Source organism: Zootoca vivipara, chromosome 7 (genome assembly GCF_965207765.1).
Source record: "Zootoca vivipara chromosome 7, rZooViv2.hap1.1, whole genome shotgun sequence".
Taxonomy (NCBI): domain Eukaryota; kingdom Metazoa; phylum Chordata; class Lepidosauria; order Squamata; family Lacertidae; genus Zootoca; species Zootoca vivipara.
Window position 1 is genome coordinate 64,563,417 of NC_142590.1, and position 18,928 is coordinate 64,582,344.

The window sequence follows — 18,928 nt, forward strand, 5'->3', positions numbered from 1 at the left end:
TGACGTAGTCGGAAAAAAAAAATTCTTTCCAGTAGCACCTTAGAGACAAACGAAGTTTGTCATAGGTATGAGCTTTCGTGTGCATGCACACGAAAGCTCATATCTATGATCAACTTAGTTGGTCTCTAAGGTGCTACTGGGAGGAATTTTTTTATTTTTAGAATTAGAACTCGTTGGACTGTGAGACTTATTCTCACAGGTATCCTGCACAATACATGGGTATTTGGGAGTGGGCCCTACTGAGCAGAGTGAGACTAGCTTCATGTGTAGGATTAAACTGTAAGAGTACTTAAGGCAAGCCATGTCGTCACAGCTAGGTTTTCCACACTCCAGAAAAGTGGGAATATTTATAACCGTTTACAGATAGTTAAAACTGGGAATAAATTTGCAGCATGGGAGAACCATGCTGGGAGAACCATGTCTGATTTAAGACCCTGTAAGCCTTTTCTTTACTATAACTGCAGTCACATTCTTTCTCTTTTAGGCACCTGCTTGGGCATATATTGCATGTGCTTGTGGCCTTTTCATATACCAGTCTTTGGATGCTATAGATGGGAAGCAAGCAAGAAGAACCAATAGTAGTAGCCCTTTGGGAGAACTTTTTGACCATGGCTGTGATTCATTGTCCACAGGTATTAAGTCATATATTACTGAAATATAACGGTCTGTTAAGTGGTTTATACTTTGAAGGATACTGGGGATACTGAACTGCAAACAGAAAGAAAACTGTTGGCACTCTGGCAGAATGAAAATAATGTACTCTGATTGTATAATCCTGCGCCATCTTTCAAAGTTTGGCTAGTATGTTTAATACAGAATAAAATTTTCACTAGGTAATTTTAATTTCATAGTAAATAGTTTAAATTCTTATTTTAAAATGACAGTAAATCTAAAGTATTAAAATATTTGAAATATGATTGGGCATTTAGATTTTTAATCTACCCCCTGTCCAGATTCTTTGAACAAAGAAGCAATAAAGTAGAGCTGAGTACCTTAAACTATAGTTAAAATAAGTGATGGTTTAATGTGAGCATGCAGCATGCTTGCACATGCCACTGAAATCACAGGCACTTCACCCCTGCACCTGCCATGTTGCTGGGAAGCAGACCATACATAGTCTGATTTAGTCTTTCATCCAAACCTGGACTCATGATTCCTCCCACCCCGCAAAAAAACCCACAAACCATAAGTGGTTAGCATACCTTGGTTTTTCCATGTTTTTGGAGAGAAACAAACCACAAGCCTGGGTTTTAGGGTAATGCTATACCAGTCTATGGTTTGTTTCCTGGCTGGAGCTAGACAGGAGTAAAGCACTTAGAATGCTGCACATTCACATTAAACAATAGCTTACAGTATGTGATGGGCAAACTGATCTAAGTCTTTTAATTTCATTATTACTTCATTATTGTTGAAAAGCACCATGATTTTCCAAGTTCCCCTGAAATTTCATTCATTTTCCAAACAAATCCTAGACATCAGAAGGGAGTTTATGAGAGATTTTAAGGTTGTTTAATAAGATGCCAGAAATTGTGTTAGCCCACATGCTACAACTAAGGGAAGCTCCTGAGCCTCACGAACAAAGGCTTTGTGGAATCCCTAAACTTGTCCAACCAAACCTGAAGCCAACTGCATCTTAGGCCATGAGATGGACCTCCCTTAGTCTCAGCCCTGTGGAAAGGACTTACAGAGATTATATGTCAAAATCCTGCTTTGCTTTAACTTGGTCCAGTCCTGTTCACACATGCTCAGTGATTGCAAGTGCCTAAGACTCAGAAGCTTCACAAACTGTCCTGTAGGCTAGCTCAGGGACTGCACAATTCCTTGAAGCCCCCAAAGTAGCTTTAACAGGTTTTTTTTTTTAAAAAAATTATCTAAGATGTGACTAGTGTGAAAAATTTGGATGCAAAGTTCACACAGACACACACACACACACTGAAATGGTATGTGTAATTTTCTTACCTGTTGGACCATTTTGTCAAACTCACTGAACATCCAAATTTTGACATGAAAATTGAAATTGTGATGTTTTAGCACAGTTCTACTGCAAGTTGGATGTTAAACATAAAATAGAATAAAACATTTAGTTAAGAAATAATGTTTAGTAAAGCATTATTAAGCACCCCTAAACCTACTAAACAGAATAAAACATGAAGAGCCTCTCTGATATAAACTCTAAAAAGTCTCATCCAGTTGCAACCAAAATTAGCTGTGATGCTTAATGCCAGGGGTCTCCAAACCTACCTGGCTTTGGGCCGGTGCCTCGAGTGCCAATCGCACAGTGGGCCAGAGCGCGCGGGAGCACACACCCATATGCGTGCACACACGCGATTTCCAGCGCACTTCCAGGTCTCCGGAGCGTCGGAAGTAGCTTGTGCGCATGGGCCTCCTCCGACCCAGAAGTGCGTCGGAAATAGCTTCCAGCAACCAGGAAGTGGGCAGCCACACCACGCCGATAAGAGCGGGCGCCGGGGTCCGGATAAATGAGCCTCGCGGGCCGTAGCCGGCCCCCGGGCTGTAGTCTGGGAACCCCTGCTTAATGCTATGATGCATTAAGTCAGGCATCCCCAAACTGCGGCCCTCCAGATGTTCTGCCCTACAACTCCCATGATCCCTAGCTAAAAGGTCCAGTGGTCGGGGAAGATGGGAATTGTAGTCCAAAACATCTGGAGGGCCGAAGTTTGGGGATGCCTGCATTAAATGGTTGAGTTCCTGTCTAACAACCTGTGTACTAAGTACTTTGCTGCAAAAGGGCAGCAAAGTGAGCAAAGCTATTTCAAATATCGCTTCATCAATTTCACCACTCCTTTACCTTGATTAGGGGAAGCAGGAGGAATTATAACACAAGAAAAGGAAACAAATGTGCTTAATCCTAATAGTCAGATTTCTCCTCTTTCCTATTATGTTTGCAGAACTACAGTATCAATCTAACAATTCTGGATCTGCTCTAGTGCCACATTAACTTAACCATAACAGTATTGGGCTGCCCAGTGGTTATGAAATGTTACTTTCCTTGGAGTTGTCTTATGTGTGTCTACTTGGAAGTAAATCCCACTCCGTTCAATGAGACTTACCGTACTCCCAGACAATTGTGTTTAAAATCATGCAGTTACCGGTATTAAAACTCAATAGTATTTTTATTTTCATATTTAAAATGTGTAACAGTATAAATTCTGATGGAACTGAGAACCCACCAGTTTTCTCTACTGTAGTTTAGTTACTGTTGAAATTTGTTTCCGACTATACTTTATGCATATATTTGATCTGGAATCTTAACATTCTTATGACCATGCATCAAAAATACAGAGCAGTAAGTAAAACAGAATGCCAACTGCATACTACAGACTATTGAACACATTTGTTTGTTCATTCTTTGCTTTTGAAATCTGTAATCTATGCTCATTTTAACTGATTTTTTTCCTGCAGTGTTTGTGGTTTTGGGAACGTGTATTGCTGTGCAGCTGGGGACAAATCCTGACTGGATGTTCTTTTGCTGTTTTGCTGGAACGTTCATGTTTTACTGCGCACACTGGCAGACATACGTCTCTGGAACATTGCGCTTTGGAATGTAAGTAAACCACCTAAGAGAGAAACCTAATATTGCCACACATTAAATTGCTAAGTGATTAAGTCAATCAGAAGGTACATGCAAATCTGTAATCTATGGAAGAGTATATTGAAGCAATGTTTTGGCCTAAACAAAAGTATTACTAATTAAATTGTTCTTTCAGTTCGGCACATTTTCATCATCCTATATAATAAAGTCCCTGTGTCTCTGCGTCCAGATTCCCTGTGTCCCATTTCCGCGCTACTGCGCATGTGCCCCACGGACACAGGGATTGGACCAGAGACTTGGAACGCACACATGCGCGCTCTCCCCCCCCAACCCCTCTGCCTACCGTTTACCTACCTGCGGCCGCCAACCACTCGCTTCTAAGCAGCAGTGCGAGGAGGAGGAGGCTGCGAGATAGACCCGTGCGCTTCTCTCTCTCTTTCTTTCTCTTTCTCTCTCTCTCTCTCGCACACACACACACACACCGCCCGCCCACCGCCACAGCAAACCACCTCAGGCAGTCACTGGAGGGAAGCGCATCCGCAACTTTCCCCTCTCACGGCTGCTGCTTTTTCCCTTCGCCCCTCTCACAGCTCTCTCTCTCTCTCTCTCTCTCTCTCTCTCACACACACACACACACACACACACACACACACCGCCCGCCCGCTGCCACAGCAAACCACCTCAGGCGGTCACTGGAGGGAAACGCAGCCGCAACTTTCCCCTCTAACGGCTGCTGCTTTTCCCCTTCGCCCCTCTCACGGCTGATTCTTTTCCCCTTCGCTCGCGCAGGCAGCACGTCCCGGAGAAGCCCCGCTCGCTTCTCTCTCTCTCTCTCTCTCTCTCTCTCTCTCTCTCTCGTTTTTTGAACGGGCTGAAATACACTAGTAGTGAATAATCAGATTGAAAATAATCATATGCAGAGGCACCAACTTGTACCAAAGACTGGGGCAGTGTCGCACACGTGATGTCAGGAGGAGGCTCAGCATGGTGCAGTGCAGCTTCAGTGGCCAGTGGCTCCTCTCTCTCACGTGGCCTCTTTCCATGGCAGGAGGAGGAGCTGGCCACTAAAGCTGTGCCATGCTCGGTTCCATGCTCGGTCTCCTCCACCCTCTCAAAACTGGGGGCCCCAAAATAGCTCAGCCTCCATGAACTAGTGTCCCTGATCATAGAGTTTATTAGCAGCACAGATTGATTAAGAATAGTGTAAGAATTAGAGGCATAATTAGGTGCCATGCAATTCTGTTTTTTCCATTTTAGACCACAGTTGAAACTCCCTCCTCTGGCTAGCAGGGCTTTGTAAAGCCGTTGAACAACTGCTGCACCTGCTGCTCATGGTGGCCACAGTGGAAGGTGGGGGCGGGGAGGGGGAGAAGAAAGAAGACACTTAAAAATTATTTTTAACCTCTAAGCTCATTCTGAGCTTTGGCCCACCAGACGTTCCCTGCAACTGTTGTATACTCTTCCTTTGTGATTTCCCCTTTCTTCCATTTCTTATACATGGCCTTCTTAAAATTCAGCTCATCTGTAAGCTCCTTATACAGCCATACTGGTTTCTTTAGATGCCTCCCACTTTACCTGCTTTGGTATGCAGATACAGGCCAGAGGAGAGGAAAGAAATGAGTGGGAAAGTTTAATGGAGTGCACTAGAGTTCAGTGTTGCATAAAAACATTGCAAAACTAGCTTTGAAGGGCAAAAGTAATTCAGGCAAACAAGAGTGTTGGGTAAACTTTAAAAAAATGGGGAAAGGAAGGACAGTTGCCAAGATTAATCCATTCTGTCCCTCAAAATTACAGTGGTGTGTTAATTACTTAATATTAAAATTAGTGCCTCAGAAGGGAATTGCTTTCTTAGAGCATTAATAATATCATACATCCAGTAGAAAATAGACAAATGTGGTCCATTCAGTTGCTGGTATGGAAGCTAAAGTTTCTCTCAGGCTGAAGTGTTGCAGCCCAACTTCATTTCTTCAAATTCTAAGATATGCTTATTGGAATCTGTGTATATGTCTATTTTTTTTAAATTGCTCACCCTTCTCCAAACTCAAGATAAATGTTATGTAGCTGTTTTATGCAGTGATTTCATGCAACTGTATTTGACCCACAATTCTGGATTTTGGTGAGCTCACTGAACTCCAGCTTAGGCAGTCACTAGGCTGTCACTAGGTTAGTTAGTGCATATCATGAAATGAAACCCAAGCTTGAGTGTAACACGAGGTGAGACATAAGCTTAGCAGCTTTGCTGGCAAAAAGAACTACATAATATTAAATAACACATTGTTAAATATAGTATGCTATACATTTACATTTTTACAGTTTGAAATGTACACTAATTAACCTATTTTGTTTTATTTGACAAAGCAAGAAAGAACAAGCATTCTGTTCTGTAACCTTTAAGAAAATGTGTTATATGTTTGGGAAAATATGATTAGTTCATTTCAATCAGGTAAATTGCTAGTTAAGCTAGCATTGTTTCATTAGGTCTTCTCTTTTATTTAAATGTTTGATTATAATGGCCTAATTTTTTTTAATGTAGTTATAAGGGTGATATCCAATGACAGTCATACCTAGGGTAGATCCATTGAATTCAGTGAATTCAGAGTATCTATGCTGCGTATGACTAATGCTGAATATTACCCACAAGTTTAAACACAGCATTCAAAAAGTCAGATGCATTGCTTAGATTGCAATAATTGTTTACTGTTCCTTTCTTTAGCTTTACCTGTCATGGAATGTTTCTTGTTTCCTCAACACAATTCATGTTTTAGTACCTATTTTTAATACTGTATAGTGTTTACAGATCACTAGTTAAGGATTTAGCAGGTTTAAAAGGCAAAAAAGCATTATTTCTTCCTAAGTTATAAAATCACTGACTAATCAAATGGGAACATGCAAATTATTGTCCACACCCATCTCAAGGGTAGGAAGGTTGTTTAGCAATATCTTCTTCTCGCAATATCTTCTTCTCGCATTCGGCTTTTCTGTCTCCTATCTTCATTGTGGTGCCACAAGGTATAATGCTAGTGTCACCAGTTACCATTCATACAATTTGAAGAGTACATTTTACTAGATGCAAAGCTTCATAGATAATGTTAAAGCAGGAATGATAGTTGGGGGAAACAAGCCTTAACAATACATTGTGACCGAAACATTAGCTAAATTTGAAAGTAGTGCAGAAAGTGCTTGGTGCAGAACAAATAGTGTTCTGTGAACAAAGAAAATAAGTAAGTCTCACGTGAGTTCAATGTTCTGTATACGATTGCAGCCTTAAAGTGGAATATTTTAATAAATATAAAATAGATGCACAGCCCCCTTACATTCTTCTTATTGCTTTATTTACAAAGAGACCAGTGTAAGTGCTTAAAGAATCTAGTATGAGTAAAGTTTCCTTCTTATAGCTTCTTTTCCTGAGTACAGTGGTACCTCGGTCTACGAACTTAATCCGTTCCTGAAGTCCGTTCTTAAACCAAATCCATTCTTAAACCAAGGCACGCTTTTCCTGATGAGGCCTACCGCCACCAGTGCCCTTCCACCATTTGGCTTCTGTTCGTAGACCGAGGTAAAGTTCGCAAACCAGAACACTACTTCCGGTTTTGTGGAATTCATAAACCGAATAGTTTGTAAACAGGACTGTTCGTAAACCGAGGTACCACTGTATAAGCAAAGTTATACGCAAGTTGTAGCATGATTGTAAAAATATTATCTTTATTTGCATTCATTGAGTTAAAATATTACTGTTACAAGTAACATAATATTTAGTTTCAAATTTCATTGTATTAATTCAGTTTTGTTATTGAAAATGTAAATCTTTAATTTCAATTTCTGTGGTATTTGCCTAGTAACTTGTATTTGAATTATGTACTGCTTTTATAATATTTTCAGACTCCTTATGAGTACAGTCCAAAGCCATTAAACTCAGTAGGAACTTTACCATTGACTTCAGTGGGATTGAATTGAATTGTATGGGATGTGGATTTACTACTACTTTTCATTTCTCTCTACAATTGTAATAGCAACTGTCATAACATTCTGAAGGAGATTACCCTGATTTGAAGTCTGTATCCTTAATTGTGTGTGAAAATCTGTTCTTATGGAACTATTAAGCTGAAGATTTCTAAGCAAGCTGTTTTTAAATGTTTCTTTCCCTCACACATAGATTTGATGTTACAGAGTCTGAACTCTGTCTTGCAATAGTTCAGCTTCTCACAGGAACTCTGGGACCTGGGTTCTGGAATAACACGGTAACAGATGCAAATCAATGTTACCCAGTGAACAATGGCACGAACTCTCTAGAAGCAGCACCTTTTGTCATGCACAGAGTAACTGCAAAAATGCCAATTGTTTTCCTGGTGATATTTCATGGACATTTGTTTTAAAGGCAACTCATAATGGCTGAATGAAAAATAAAAACTCACTCAGATTATCAAACTTTTCCTCCCCTGTTTACTCTAAAACAAAACAAAAAAAGCTTTGTTTTGAAACTCTGGTGTTTTCTCCCCTATTGGCTACTGTAAAATATGCAGAACTGACTTCACCTCTTTGAAGAGCAGAATGCCAGAGTGGTAGAACCATCTGGATTAATTTTGTTGGAACACCTTTGGAATATTTCCTCCCTTTTTTTTTTCTAGAAACCTTTCCACCAGGAAAAAGAATTGTTAGCTATCGTGAAATATATTGATGTTAGAAAAGTATTCTTACAGGGCAATCCTAACCATTTCTACTCAGAAGTAAGTCTTACTGAATTCAGTGGGACTTATTCTCAGGTAAGTGGGGTTAGGATTGCAGTTTTAGTCATGTTTTAGAGTTCCTTGCCTTCACGCTTAGGAAAGAGCGCTCTAGGATCTTTCCTAACCATCTTTGTAATAGTGATGTAATTTCCTCATAAACAGAAGTTCCCATTGCCAGCTTCCCTTTCCTTAGATATTAGGAAAGTAAATTGAAGATCTTAGAAGGGGTTTTGAGCTTTTTTTTTTTTTTTTGCTTGGTAGAATCCCGAATGAGTATGTTGATTATGTAAGATGACGTAATTCTAAGAAAGAAACTAAACTTGGGTCTTCTGAATCTCTCAATATGTTCCTTTGCTGTCCTTTTCTTAAACCTATTTCTATTAATATTATTTGTGTCAGCAAAAGTCATTTCACACAGAAAGATTGCTGGACAACCTTTCTCAACCTAATTTGTACCTGTTGCCAAGTAGCATATGGGTGTGTTTTTTCCAGTAGTTGCTAAACTTAGGGATTGAAGTCTGTTTCACTCCTGATACAGTCAAGCGGGGTGGGGGTGGGGTAAGGGAGTCCCATTCCAAACAAGGCTCTCACAAGCACATGGGCATGGGAGCTAGCTGTACTCTGCTCATACCGAAAGTTGCAGGAAATACTGATTACTTTGGTCAAGCATAGCTGGCATATTGTATGAAGCAACATAAAGCTTGAATGACTTGGTGTGGGGCACAAAACAAGCTGCAGAGCAAACTGCTGATAAGTTTGAAGCAGAGTGTCAGCTGTGCCAGCATGTAATATCAGTAAGGGGGGGTAGCATTTATATCATGCTTTCAGCTGTTCAAATGCATACATGGGGTCTGTAATCCTTATAGCAACAATGTAAGGTTTGTGGTATTATTACCCCCCACTGCAGGTGAGGCTGAGGAGGAAAGATGCTGGGGCATAGTAGCTTTGCTGCAACCCTGTAGTGAGTAGTAGTTGAGGTGGCATTTGAACTGAAGACCTCCTGGTTTGAGGGATGCACATAACATTATAAAACTATGACAAGTCAATGAGACCCTGAATATTTTTTCCACAAGTTTTACAGCTAACTTGCTCCAACTCTGTGGAGCAGCTGTCATTTTTATTTCTATTTTCATATATACGTCTGATCAGATATTTTTTTAAAAAAAGCAAGACAAAATGAGTACATGGAGAAATGAGAACTGAGGTAGAATGGCCCCTGGAGTTGCACATAACTGACTGAACATTTTGAGGTAAATAAGCTGCACCTGTGAAAACTTCGTTTTAGAGTATGCACCACCACAAGTGGTCTTTCACAGGTGCAATCTTTAAAAATTCCCCATCTCAGTCTAATAGAGCTGCGTTCCACTAAATAGAAAGATTTAAAAGACTGCACCCATGAAAATGCCCACCTGAACACCCTTGGATTGGCAGCATTCTTTGTGGGGGCTACCTGCCCCCGTTGATTTTTATGGATACTGCTATCAAAGATACAGGCATTGGAAAGGCCTGCAACTCTCCCTGACCATGGTTACCCTTGACAGCTTTGGGCAGCCAGGAGATAAATCCCAGTGGGACTTCTTCTGGTTACACAAAGCAGTCATGTAGTAGGTGGGGTGTGTGTGTTGGGAGTAAGCTAGAAATTCTGACTCAGATTTTATGAGAACCAAAGAATAAGTTGGTGATTTGCAGTATGTGCCTCTTTCAGGCCAGTAATATGGCTTGCAAGTTCATTTTTGAACCTGTGCCTGGTGAGTTTAACTGGCACCTCAGCTTTGTAAAAGCTTTTTAATGTAAAAAAAGTTGAGATCTCACATCTTAGATTTTAAAGATGTAAATGATGCATTTAATACCTTCAAATATAAAATAATGGTTAATAAAATCTGAATTAAAGCAAAAATAGTAAATTGAAATGCAGACATTATTTCTTTCACAAGGTCAGTTTATAATAGGGATTCTCCCTGACACAAACATAATTGATAGTGCAAGTGTGCTGATCATATGTGGGACATGAAATGGGTTTAACACAGTTTGTAAGTATTTGTAGGTAGTGTTTTGAAAATGTTACAGTCTCTCATTGTAAGGCTTCATATGTTAATCTATTATATTTTCTCACAAACCCATCCTGTTCCCACTTTCAGATATTTCTTCCTCTTCTGTGCTTTCTCTGCTGCCTCAGTTTTCTCTTTGACTAACAGTGATGATTTACACAAGGTTGCTTAATCCAGTTCTTTTCTGTTCTTGGTGTATATTTCCCCTCCTGCCATCATAGATGAAGCTAATTAAAAATGTCTGAACCAGTAATTGCATCTGTCACAGCAGAGTATTAAATGTTTTGTTAGCAGTGATTTGAGGCCAAATGTTTGTTAGAAGTTATTAGCCATACACTTAAGCAAGTGCCTTCAGAAATTATGTACCGTGTTTCTCATATTTTAAGGCATCCCTAAAAAATAAGGCATGGCAGGATTTTCATGACCTGGCGAAATATAAGGCATACCCCGAAAATAAGACGTAGCAGTACCGGGTTGTGGTGGGAGCAGGTCTGTGCAAAATACGGTACCGTAAGAAGAAAAGGAAGATGCCTCCTCGGAACTGGATGCCGCTGCCACGTGGAGCTCCGTCCGAGTGGGAGCCAGCAAGAGCTGCAGCACGCACAGCAAGAGCTGCAGCAGGAGCCTCAGTGCGAAGCCCGGCTACGGTAGAGCCTCAGCGCGCGGCGCCGGGACCCTGCTAGACCCGCAGCTCAAGCCGCGCAAAGCCCGGCAGCCGGCAGGAGCCGCGGCGGGCAAAGAACAAAGGATCGGGACCCTGCTAAGCAAAGCCCCGGCAGCCGGCAGGAGCCTTAGCGGGCAGCGCACGAAGCCCGGGAGCTGGCTGGAGCCGCAGCTCAAAGTGCACTATCGGTAAGCCCCAGCAGCCAGCAGGAGCCTTAGCGGGCAGCGCACGAAGCCCGGGAGCTGGCTGGAGCCGCAGCTCAAAGTGCACTATCGGTAAGCCCCAGCAGCCAGCAGGAGCCTTAGCGGGCAGCGCGCGAAGCCCGGGAGCTGGCTGGAGCCGCAGCTCAATAAGACATCCCTTGAAAATAAGCCATGTTGTGTTTTTTTGAGAAAAAAATAAATATAAGACATGACTTATAATATGAGAAACACGGTAACTCATGCTGCGTGTGAAGACGCTTTCCTTTGTAATTGGCCTTTGGATGTGGTCACATCCCCATTTGGCTTTGGAACTTGAACCTATGTAGATTGTAGGTATAAAGTACATATAAACAGAAGCATTTCATTTCTAGTGCTAAGGTCTACATTATGTTTCTCTTGTGAAGCATGGAAATATGGGAGTGCATTGGTGTCCATTAGTAATGCCTGTGGAAAAGAAAGAGAGTAGAAAGCATGTGGCAAATTAAGAAACAATGATTTATTTATTTTTCTTTATATTATGTACATACAATTATATACTTTATCATTACAGTATACAAATGGAGTATGTACACATATGCATCTTTTTTACTCTCTGTGAATTCAGCAGCATCCCTTCTCATATATGAAAGACAAGACAGGATTATTTTATTATGTCTCATGGAAGAATCTTAATTCATCAAACAGAAAGTCAGCACTGTCAGCTTTGTTGGCATTGCTCACCTTTGAGACAGGAGAAGAGGGGAGGCTGCCCAGGAATGTGCCCTCACTTTCTAACATGGTCACCTGCTTAACAGGAGCACTGTACTCCACAGCCAACCATGGCCTCTTAGCTAACGAATCTGCATAAGTAACAATAAATGGTGAACACATGTATTCTGCATGCAGTCATTACATTGATACATTGGGGCTACTCTGAGTATGGCTTATTCATACTACCCATAAGTGTCAATTGGCCTATTAAGGAAGACCCAAACCCAGGGGTCTCCAAACCTACCTGGCCTTGGGCTGGTGCCTCGAGCGCTGATTGCACAGTGGGCCAGAGCGCGCAGGAGCACGCACCCATACGCGTGCGCACACGTGATTTCCAGCACACTTCCAGGTCTCCGGAGCATCGGAAGTAGCTTGTACGCATGGGCCTCCTCTGACCCAGAAGTGCGTCGGAAATAGTTTCCGGCGACCAGGAAGTGGGCAGCCACACCGTGCCGATAAGAGCGGGTGGCGGTGGGGGGGTCGCAGGGGGCCAGATAAATGAGCCTCGAGGGCTGTATCCGGGCCCCGGGCCGTAGTATGGGGACCCCTGCCCAAACCCCTCAAACTTCAGAGTTGCAACCAAGTGCCCTTCAAAAGAACAACAATAGCTAAGACTAGTAGTGGTGTTTATGGTTCACTGAAGGGGTAACACTGCCAAGCATTTCACCATGGTTAAGATATTGGTAGCAAGCTGCAGGCTTGCACCCTTCCTCCCTTCTCCGGTGCAAATTCCCCTTACCTTATTTGCCTTAATCAATTTGGTGTTACTCAGGGATGCTTCTTAACCAAAGTTTGCAAACCTGCTTCAAACCCTGGTTAGTGTTAACCATGGTTAGTAACTGGTTACCGCCCGAAGGTATCACATTTAACCATGGGAAAAATGAAGAGGGAAGATTTATTCTTGAGATGCGAGGAAGGAGGGGTCCCAAACTCTTATCTGTGGTTAGGAGACTGGTAGCAGTATATCAGTTCCATGCCTATGTGAATAGCAGGACAAGAATGAAAGGAAAATAAAAAAATTCCTTCAGTAGCACCTTAAAGACCAACTAAGTTTTTATTTTGGTATGAGCTTTCGTGTGCATGCACACTTCTTCAGATACCTGAAGAATCTGAAGAAGTGTGCATGCACACGAAAGCTCATACCAAAATAAAAACTTAGTTGGTCTTTAAGGTGCTACTGAAGGAATTTTTTTATTTTACTTCGATCCAGACCAACACGGCTACCTACCTGTAACAAGAATGAAAGGAGATTGTGATGAGGCCAAACATTTTTTTTCAAGAAAGTAACACTCGGAATTCTTTTTTTTGGTGGGCAAGGTTTAATGCTTACATTTCTGCAACTGCTTATGGTTAGCTGAAAGAAGTAAACAAGTTCCAACTTTTTTGGCCACACTCCTAGACAGCCATGATGTAGGTAGGATAGAAGCAGAAGTGCAGCCAGAGGAGTTTTGAAAACTTGTGTCCAGCAGCCAATCATCGGTGGAATGGGAAATCTATCTTGCACTTAAAATCAGTTTGCCCATCCAGCCAGTTGATTGACTTCAGTAGAAACCTTTAAAACACCTCTGGCTATGTATGTTTGACACATGTCTATTATAGAACTGTCTAAAATTGTGATCCCTAACTAGATCTCCATTTTCTGTGCTGTGATGACAAACAGCAGTACAACAAGAGTATATCATGAAAACATTTTCTCCATTGTTTCATTTTACCTTGTGCATGATAGAGGAGCGCTGCCATGCTTGCAAATTGATTATAAATGGCTTTGAGTAATTGTGCTTTTTTGGCTTTTTTGTACCTAATCAGAATTGATGTGACTGAAGTTCAAGTCTTCATAATAACCATGCATTTACTGGCAGTGATTGGAGGACCAACATTTTGGCAAGCGATGGTAATTCTGTTCATCTTGTATATCACATGTAACTTACATTGTTTATTTTTCCCAACCCATTTTGTTACACATTTAGAACAGTATCTCTTTCCTTTTTTGTTGGCGAGACCTTCCCATTTTGGCTATATTGCACTGCTTCATCCCATAATATATTTAAAGCCATCATTCTTTTGTATTATGTGCTGCCATTTAGGCAGAGGGAGCCCAACACATATTCATTAAGGAGAAACTTGGTCTGTTGGTTGAACAAAGCATTTACATCTTGATGGATAGTTCACAAATCTGCTAAATTTGGAAAGGGAGGACTATTGCAACTGGATGCAGATCTTGAGCTGTAAATGCGATCACAGTGGTAAATCTTTGGTAATTACTTCCAGCTAAATAATTTTCTAAGATGATTTGGCTGCCATTGTTGCTTGAGCATGCTATATGTATGTCTACTAAAATAGAAAAAAATGGTCCATAACATAGCTATGTGTGTCTTGTTTTGTAAGCTATCTTAAAATCAATCAAAAGCTAATTTGCTGCAAATTAAATTTCTGCTACAATTTAATTATACAGTGCAATAAATAAATAAAATAATGTGGATCTTGCAAAATATTCCCTAATGTGAGTTACACTTAAAAAGAAGTGGTGTGTCAAGAAAAGGCTGGTTAAAAGTAAGCCTAGCTTTCTTTGAAGTATAAAACACATAAAAGTATTTTGAAGTCTGCTCTGAAAATGTAATATGTGCTATTTATATACACAGTGCTTTTTTAGATTTTCTTGACAGCTGCTGCTTATTTTGGTGGTTTCTTATACTGGAGAAAAAACACAACTCCACTTGTATAGAGGAAAATATATCATTAAAATGTTTGCTTATTTCAATTGCACATGTACTCAATCATTCCACTTTTCTCTTAAGGCCCTTCTGTGGTACTTCAGCATTTGCCCAATAGTTTCACAAGACAATAGAGCAATATTCTGTTCACAGCTGATGGAAGAGAGGCAGAGGGCGCTGGGGTGGGGGGGTAGGGAGAGATGATACTATACTGCTGTTACCTTCTATGCCTTTTGTTGACCTTGCTACTAGGTATGCAGCTCAGCAAGGGAGATGGAAAGTGCACAGCCTCCCAAAGAGTAAATGAATGCATGCACAAATGTTTACGACATGATGGGAGAGAGATAGTTATGCTGTTCCTCACCACTCTTTTAAAAAGAAATTTAAAAGCATTTCTTTTTAAAGCTGCACAGTGGTGGTGCAGCTATTATAGAATTTAAAAAATGGCTGTTTACAAAATTGCTTGATAATGGGAAACTTTGATTGATTGTCATTAATTGACACATAGAATTGTAGAGCTTGAAGGGACCACGAGGATCATCTAGTCTAGTCCCCCTGCAATGTAGGAATCTTTCACCCAATGTGTGGCTTGAACCCATGACTTAATTAGCCAAAAACCTGTATCAGGGTTGAGTGTTCCACTCCTTACCCGAATCTCATTGTGTGCCAGCATTGGTGTGAAGATTGTTACACTCAAACTGGGGGACTTTGATTTAATGCCATGGGGGGGGGAACGTCCTGTTCCCCACTGATTTGTCAGATGGCTTTTGCAGCACCATCTGTGTGTGCGTGTGTGCCAGTTTGCCAAGAGCACCCTCTAGTGTTTGCCACTGGCAAGAAACTAATGGCCATTGGGATGTTGCATTCCCTGGGAAGAAGACATGGCAAGGGGAAGATCAGCCTGGTTCCATCCATTAGCCAAGGAAACAGCTGTTCCAGGAATTTTGTTCCCCACCTCTTATGCTTAAAGAGAACACTGCTACAACTGTCAGTTGCCCTGGGACTTGTGAGAGCATCTATCAGCCAAAGGACTAAGGTTTACTAGGTTGTGTATGTGTGAGCTTGGGTTGATTTGCTTTATTACCCCTTACTTCTAAACCGTCTTGAGAATCATTTGATTGAAAGGCAAGGTATAATCTTCAAATTAAATAACAAGCCCCTTTTGTTTCTTTACAGTTCTCTTGGTTTTGTTAAGTTCGTATCACTGTTTTTCAAATACTGTTCTTAGTTCAAATTTCAGGGGAAGAGTTTCAGAATAACACCGTAGAATAAGTGCAACATCCCTACCAGCTGTAGTCTGGTGGTGGTCAGGATTTTGCAAATTAATTATATAAAACAGATTGACGGTGGCTGTTCAGAATTGACAAAAGGAAGTTCTTTTTCCACATAATGCTATTTTGCCTAGGGAATTAAATGCCACAAGATCCAGTGATGACCACAGGCATAAGTGGCTTAAAAAGAGAATTTGATAAATTCATGGAGGGTTGATCAACAATGACTGTTATGCATGATAATGGAACCATCATATTTCAGGGACAGTATACCTTTGTCAGATCCCGGAGACAAACAACAAGGAATGTTGTCACCCTATTGTTTAGCTTTACGAGCATCCCAAGAACATCTCTCTGGCCACTGTCCAGGGTACAGAAATTGACCATGTTTTCACCCAGCACTGCAGCCCCAAGTACTTTTCTATTTGCTTTTCTTCATTTCTAAGCTCTTAACATGAAAATTTGAAATATATTGAAATGTCCTTTCCTAATTCTTTAGACATATCCTGTCTACTCTGGCCTCTATGTGACTTCTCATTTCTTTATTCATATTATTTAATGTATATCTCACCTCCCCTATAGGAGCTCAAGGGGATGTGCAGGGTGCCCACTTTTTTCCTTTCACAACAACTTTGTAAGGTAGAGTAAGGTGAGAGTGGGGATTTGAACCCTGCACCTGTCAGTGGTAGGTCAACATTAACTACCACACCATACTTCATGGATCCTGGTTTCTGACTACCTCAGAATGGAAACCTAAATACTGACTCCTCTGTCCATTCAGTACTGTCTGCTCTCCCCAGGAATAAGTTCTCAAATACTGATATTTCTCCTGTGTGTCATCATGAATACAGGTCTTCAGCTTTCTGAAAGGTAACGTGTGAAAGAATATTGTACCCCCTATTGTTCCTAGGTGGTTCCCAAATATAGATTTGGAAAAGTGGAATGTTTGAGTTTACTTGAAATCTAGAATTCTTTAAACTGTGTCCATATTTTTCTTCCTCTCCTGTTAAGATTCCAGTGCTAAACATCCAAGTGAAAATACTTCCAGCTCTTTGTACTGTAGCAGGAACCATATTCTCCTGTACAAACTACTTTGGTGTGATCTTCACAGGTGGTGTTGGCAAAAATGGATCAACTATAGCAGTGAGTTTTTCTTTACCTTTTGGGTAACTCAGTCTCCCTTTCCCCCTGCCAGTCTTTAGAATGCTATATGTCTTCAAGTGGACTCATTTTATTGGTACGATCTTCTACTTTGCATACTGGCATAAGGAACACAGTTGGGAAGGAGTTTGGCTGTAGAGTCCTGTTGCCGATCGAAACCTTTCTCTGTGCTCAGTACAGAAGCCAAGCAAGCTGCTGATGGAAGAAATTGGCAACATTTCCCATTGGCAACTTGCTGAGAAAGGGAGCCCCCTTTCTCAGTGGTTGGCAAAAGATCATTTTGTATGGCTGTGTGAAAATTGAGAAGTGTGTGTGTGTGTGTGGATGGAGTGTGGGCAGAATGTTTGTGGCATCAGCCCTGCTGACCACTGACATGCAGACCCCAAGTTACCCTTGAGGGAAGGGAGCCCTCGAGTTAAAAAATATATTTCTTTTAGGGCAGATTCATAGATTTCACACGGTAAAAGGTTCTTCGTTTTTCACCGACGATGAAATAACCATGTCTCTGATCTACCACACTTATTTTCAGATTTTAGTACAAACGTTGATCTTCAATAAATGTGTTTGTGGATTTTGCATTTTAAACTAAGATGGTTGACTTTTTAGTATGTAGTGATAGACATTGTTTTTGTTTTGCCATCCAGATGAAAATATCTGGGCCACTTGTGCTTTAAAAATTCATCTGTTCACATCTCTTAGGCTAGAACTGGGTAAGAATTGCATTTCATCAAGCTGTTTTGTGACTGAAATTGCACTTAGGCCAGGCATGCAGCACAAAGTTCACCATGCCTGCTTTTCTGTTAGAGACTGCAACCACACAGCCAGGTGACATCCTCTAAACTTCCTTACTGCCAGCTGAGTGAATTCAAGAAGGTAGCATTAGAATGTTACAAAAGGACTGTCAGCCAGCCTCCAGTTGTTCTGAAGATAGCATGTTGACATATTTGTTTCTGTAATATGCCCTTGATAAATACAAAGCTCTTTCTCTGTGTAGGGAACAAGTGTCCTTTCACCATTTCTTCACATTGGATCCGTCATTGCGTTAGCTGCTATGATCTACAAGAAATCTGCAGTGCAACTCTTTGAAAAGCATCCTTGTCTCTACATACTGACTTTTGGTTTTGTTTCTGCTAAAATAACTAACAAACTGGTGGTAAGTTAGAGAATTTATTTTATGAGGTGCCCCATAAATACAAACAAAGTACTTAACTCTTATTATTTGCTGGTCTTATATGGTATACTTTGTTGTGAAAGGTTTGCTTTCTTTCTCCAGCTGTAAACAATGATTTTCCAAACTTCTTTCAAATACTGCATTTATGAGAGCTGTAGAGTGGTATATGTAATGATACGCCTCATTTGCTTCCAAATGAGGAATTGGTGATAACCCAAGCTATAAAGAGAAATCAGAATTCAGTTGTTTACCCCTCCCCTCCAATATTAAATTATTCAGTATAGATGCTGAAATAGAATATTTATCTGAGTTTTAATTTTTCCCAACAGGTTGCACATATGACCAAGAGTGAGATGCATCTGCATGACACAGCATTCATAGGCCCAGCACTCTTGTTTCTGGACCAATATTTTAATAGCTTTATTGATGAGTATATTGTACTTTGGATTGCCCTGGTAAGTATTTCCTTATTTTTCTGGGCATGAAACATATCATTGTGCGTTCTTTCACGTTAATGTAAGCAACTTTAGTTTTGCAGCAGTCTAATGAGAAAGAGGGAATGGCACAGAAAAAAATCTGGGCAGCATAGATAAGTTTCCAAGCAGTTGTTTTATTCTTGCATGCTGGCGTACATTTGGGGTTTTTGTTTTGGATTTGATTTTTAATCTTGTT

General features: G+C 40.8%; 1 protein-coding gene across 13 annotated transcripts in view; it reads left to right on the forward strand.

Annotated features, from left to right (window-relative positions):
- Window positions 1-18,928, forward strand: part of CEPT1 (choline/ethanolamine phosphotransferase 1) — a 57,313-nt gene that overhangs the window by 37,031 nt on the left and 1,354 nt on the right. For 9 of the 13 annotated variants that reach the window (XM_088674479.1, XM_088674475.1, XM_088674480.1 and 6 more), the window contains 6 exons: window positions 485-632; window positions 3,424-3,565; window positions 13,749-13,833; window positions 16,936-17,067; window positions 18,080-18,238; window positions 18,586-18,711. In XM_088674479.1, the coding sequence (XP_088530605.1) occupies window positions 485-632; window positions 3,424-3,565; window positions 13,749-13,833; window positions 16,936-17,067; window positions 18,080-18,238; window positions 18,586-18,711 (792 nt within the window). Of the gene's footprint in view, window positions 1-484; window positions 633-3,423; window positions 3,566-7,706; window positions 7,792-13,748; window positions 13,834-16,935; window positions 17,068-18,079; window positions 18,239-18,585; window positions 18,712-18,928 lie in introns of all 13 variants that reach the window. The other 4 variants (XM_035122756.3, XM_088674482.1, XM_088674481.1 and 1 more) reach the window with 1 other exon arrangement.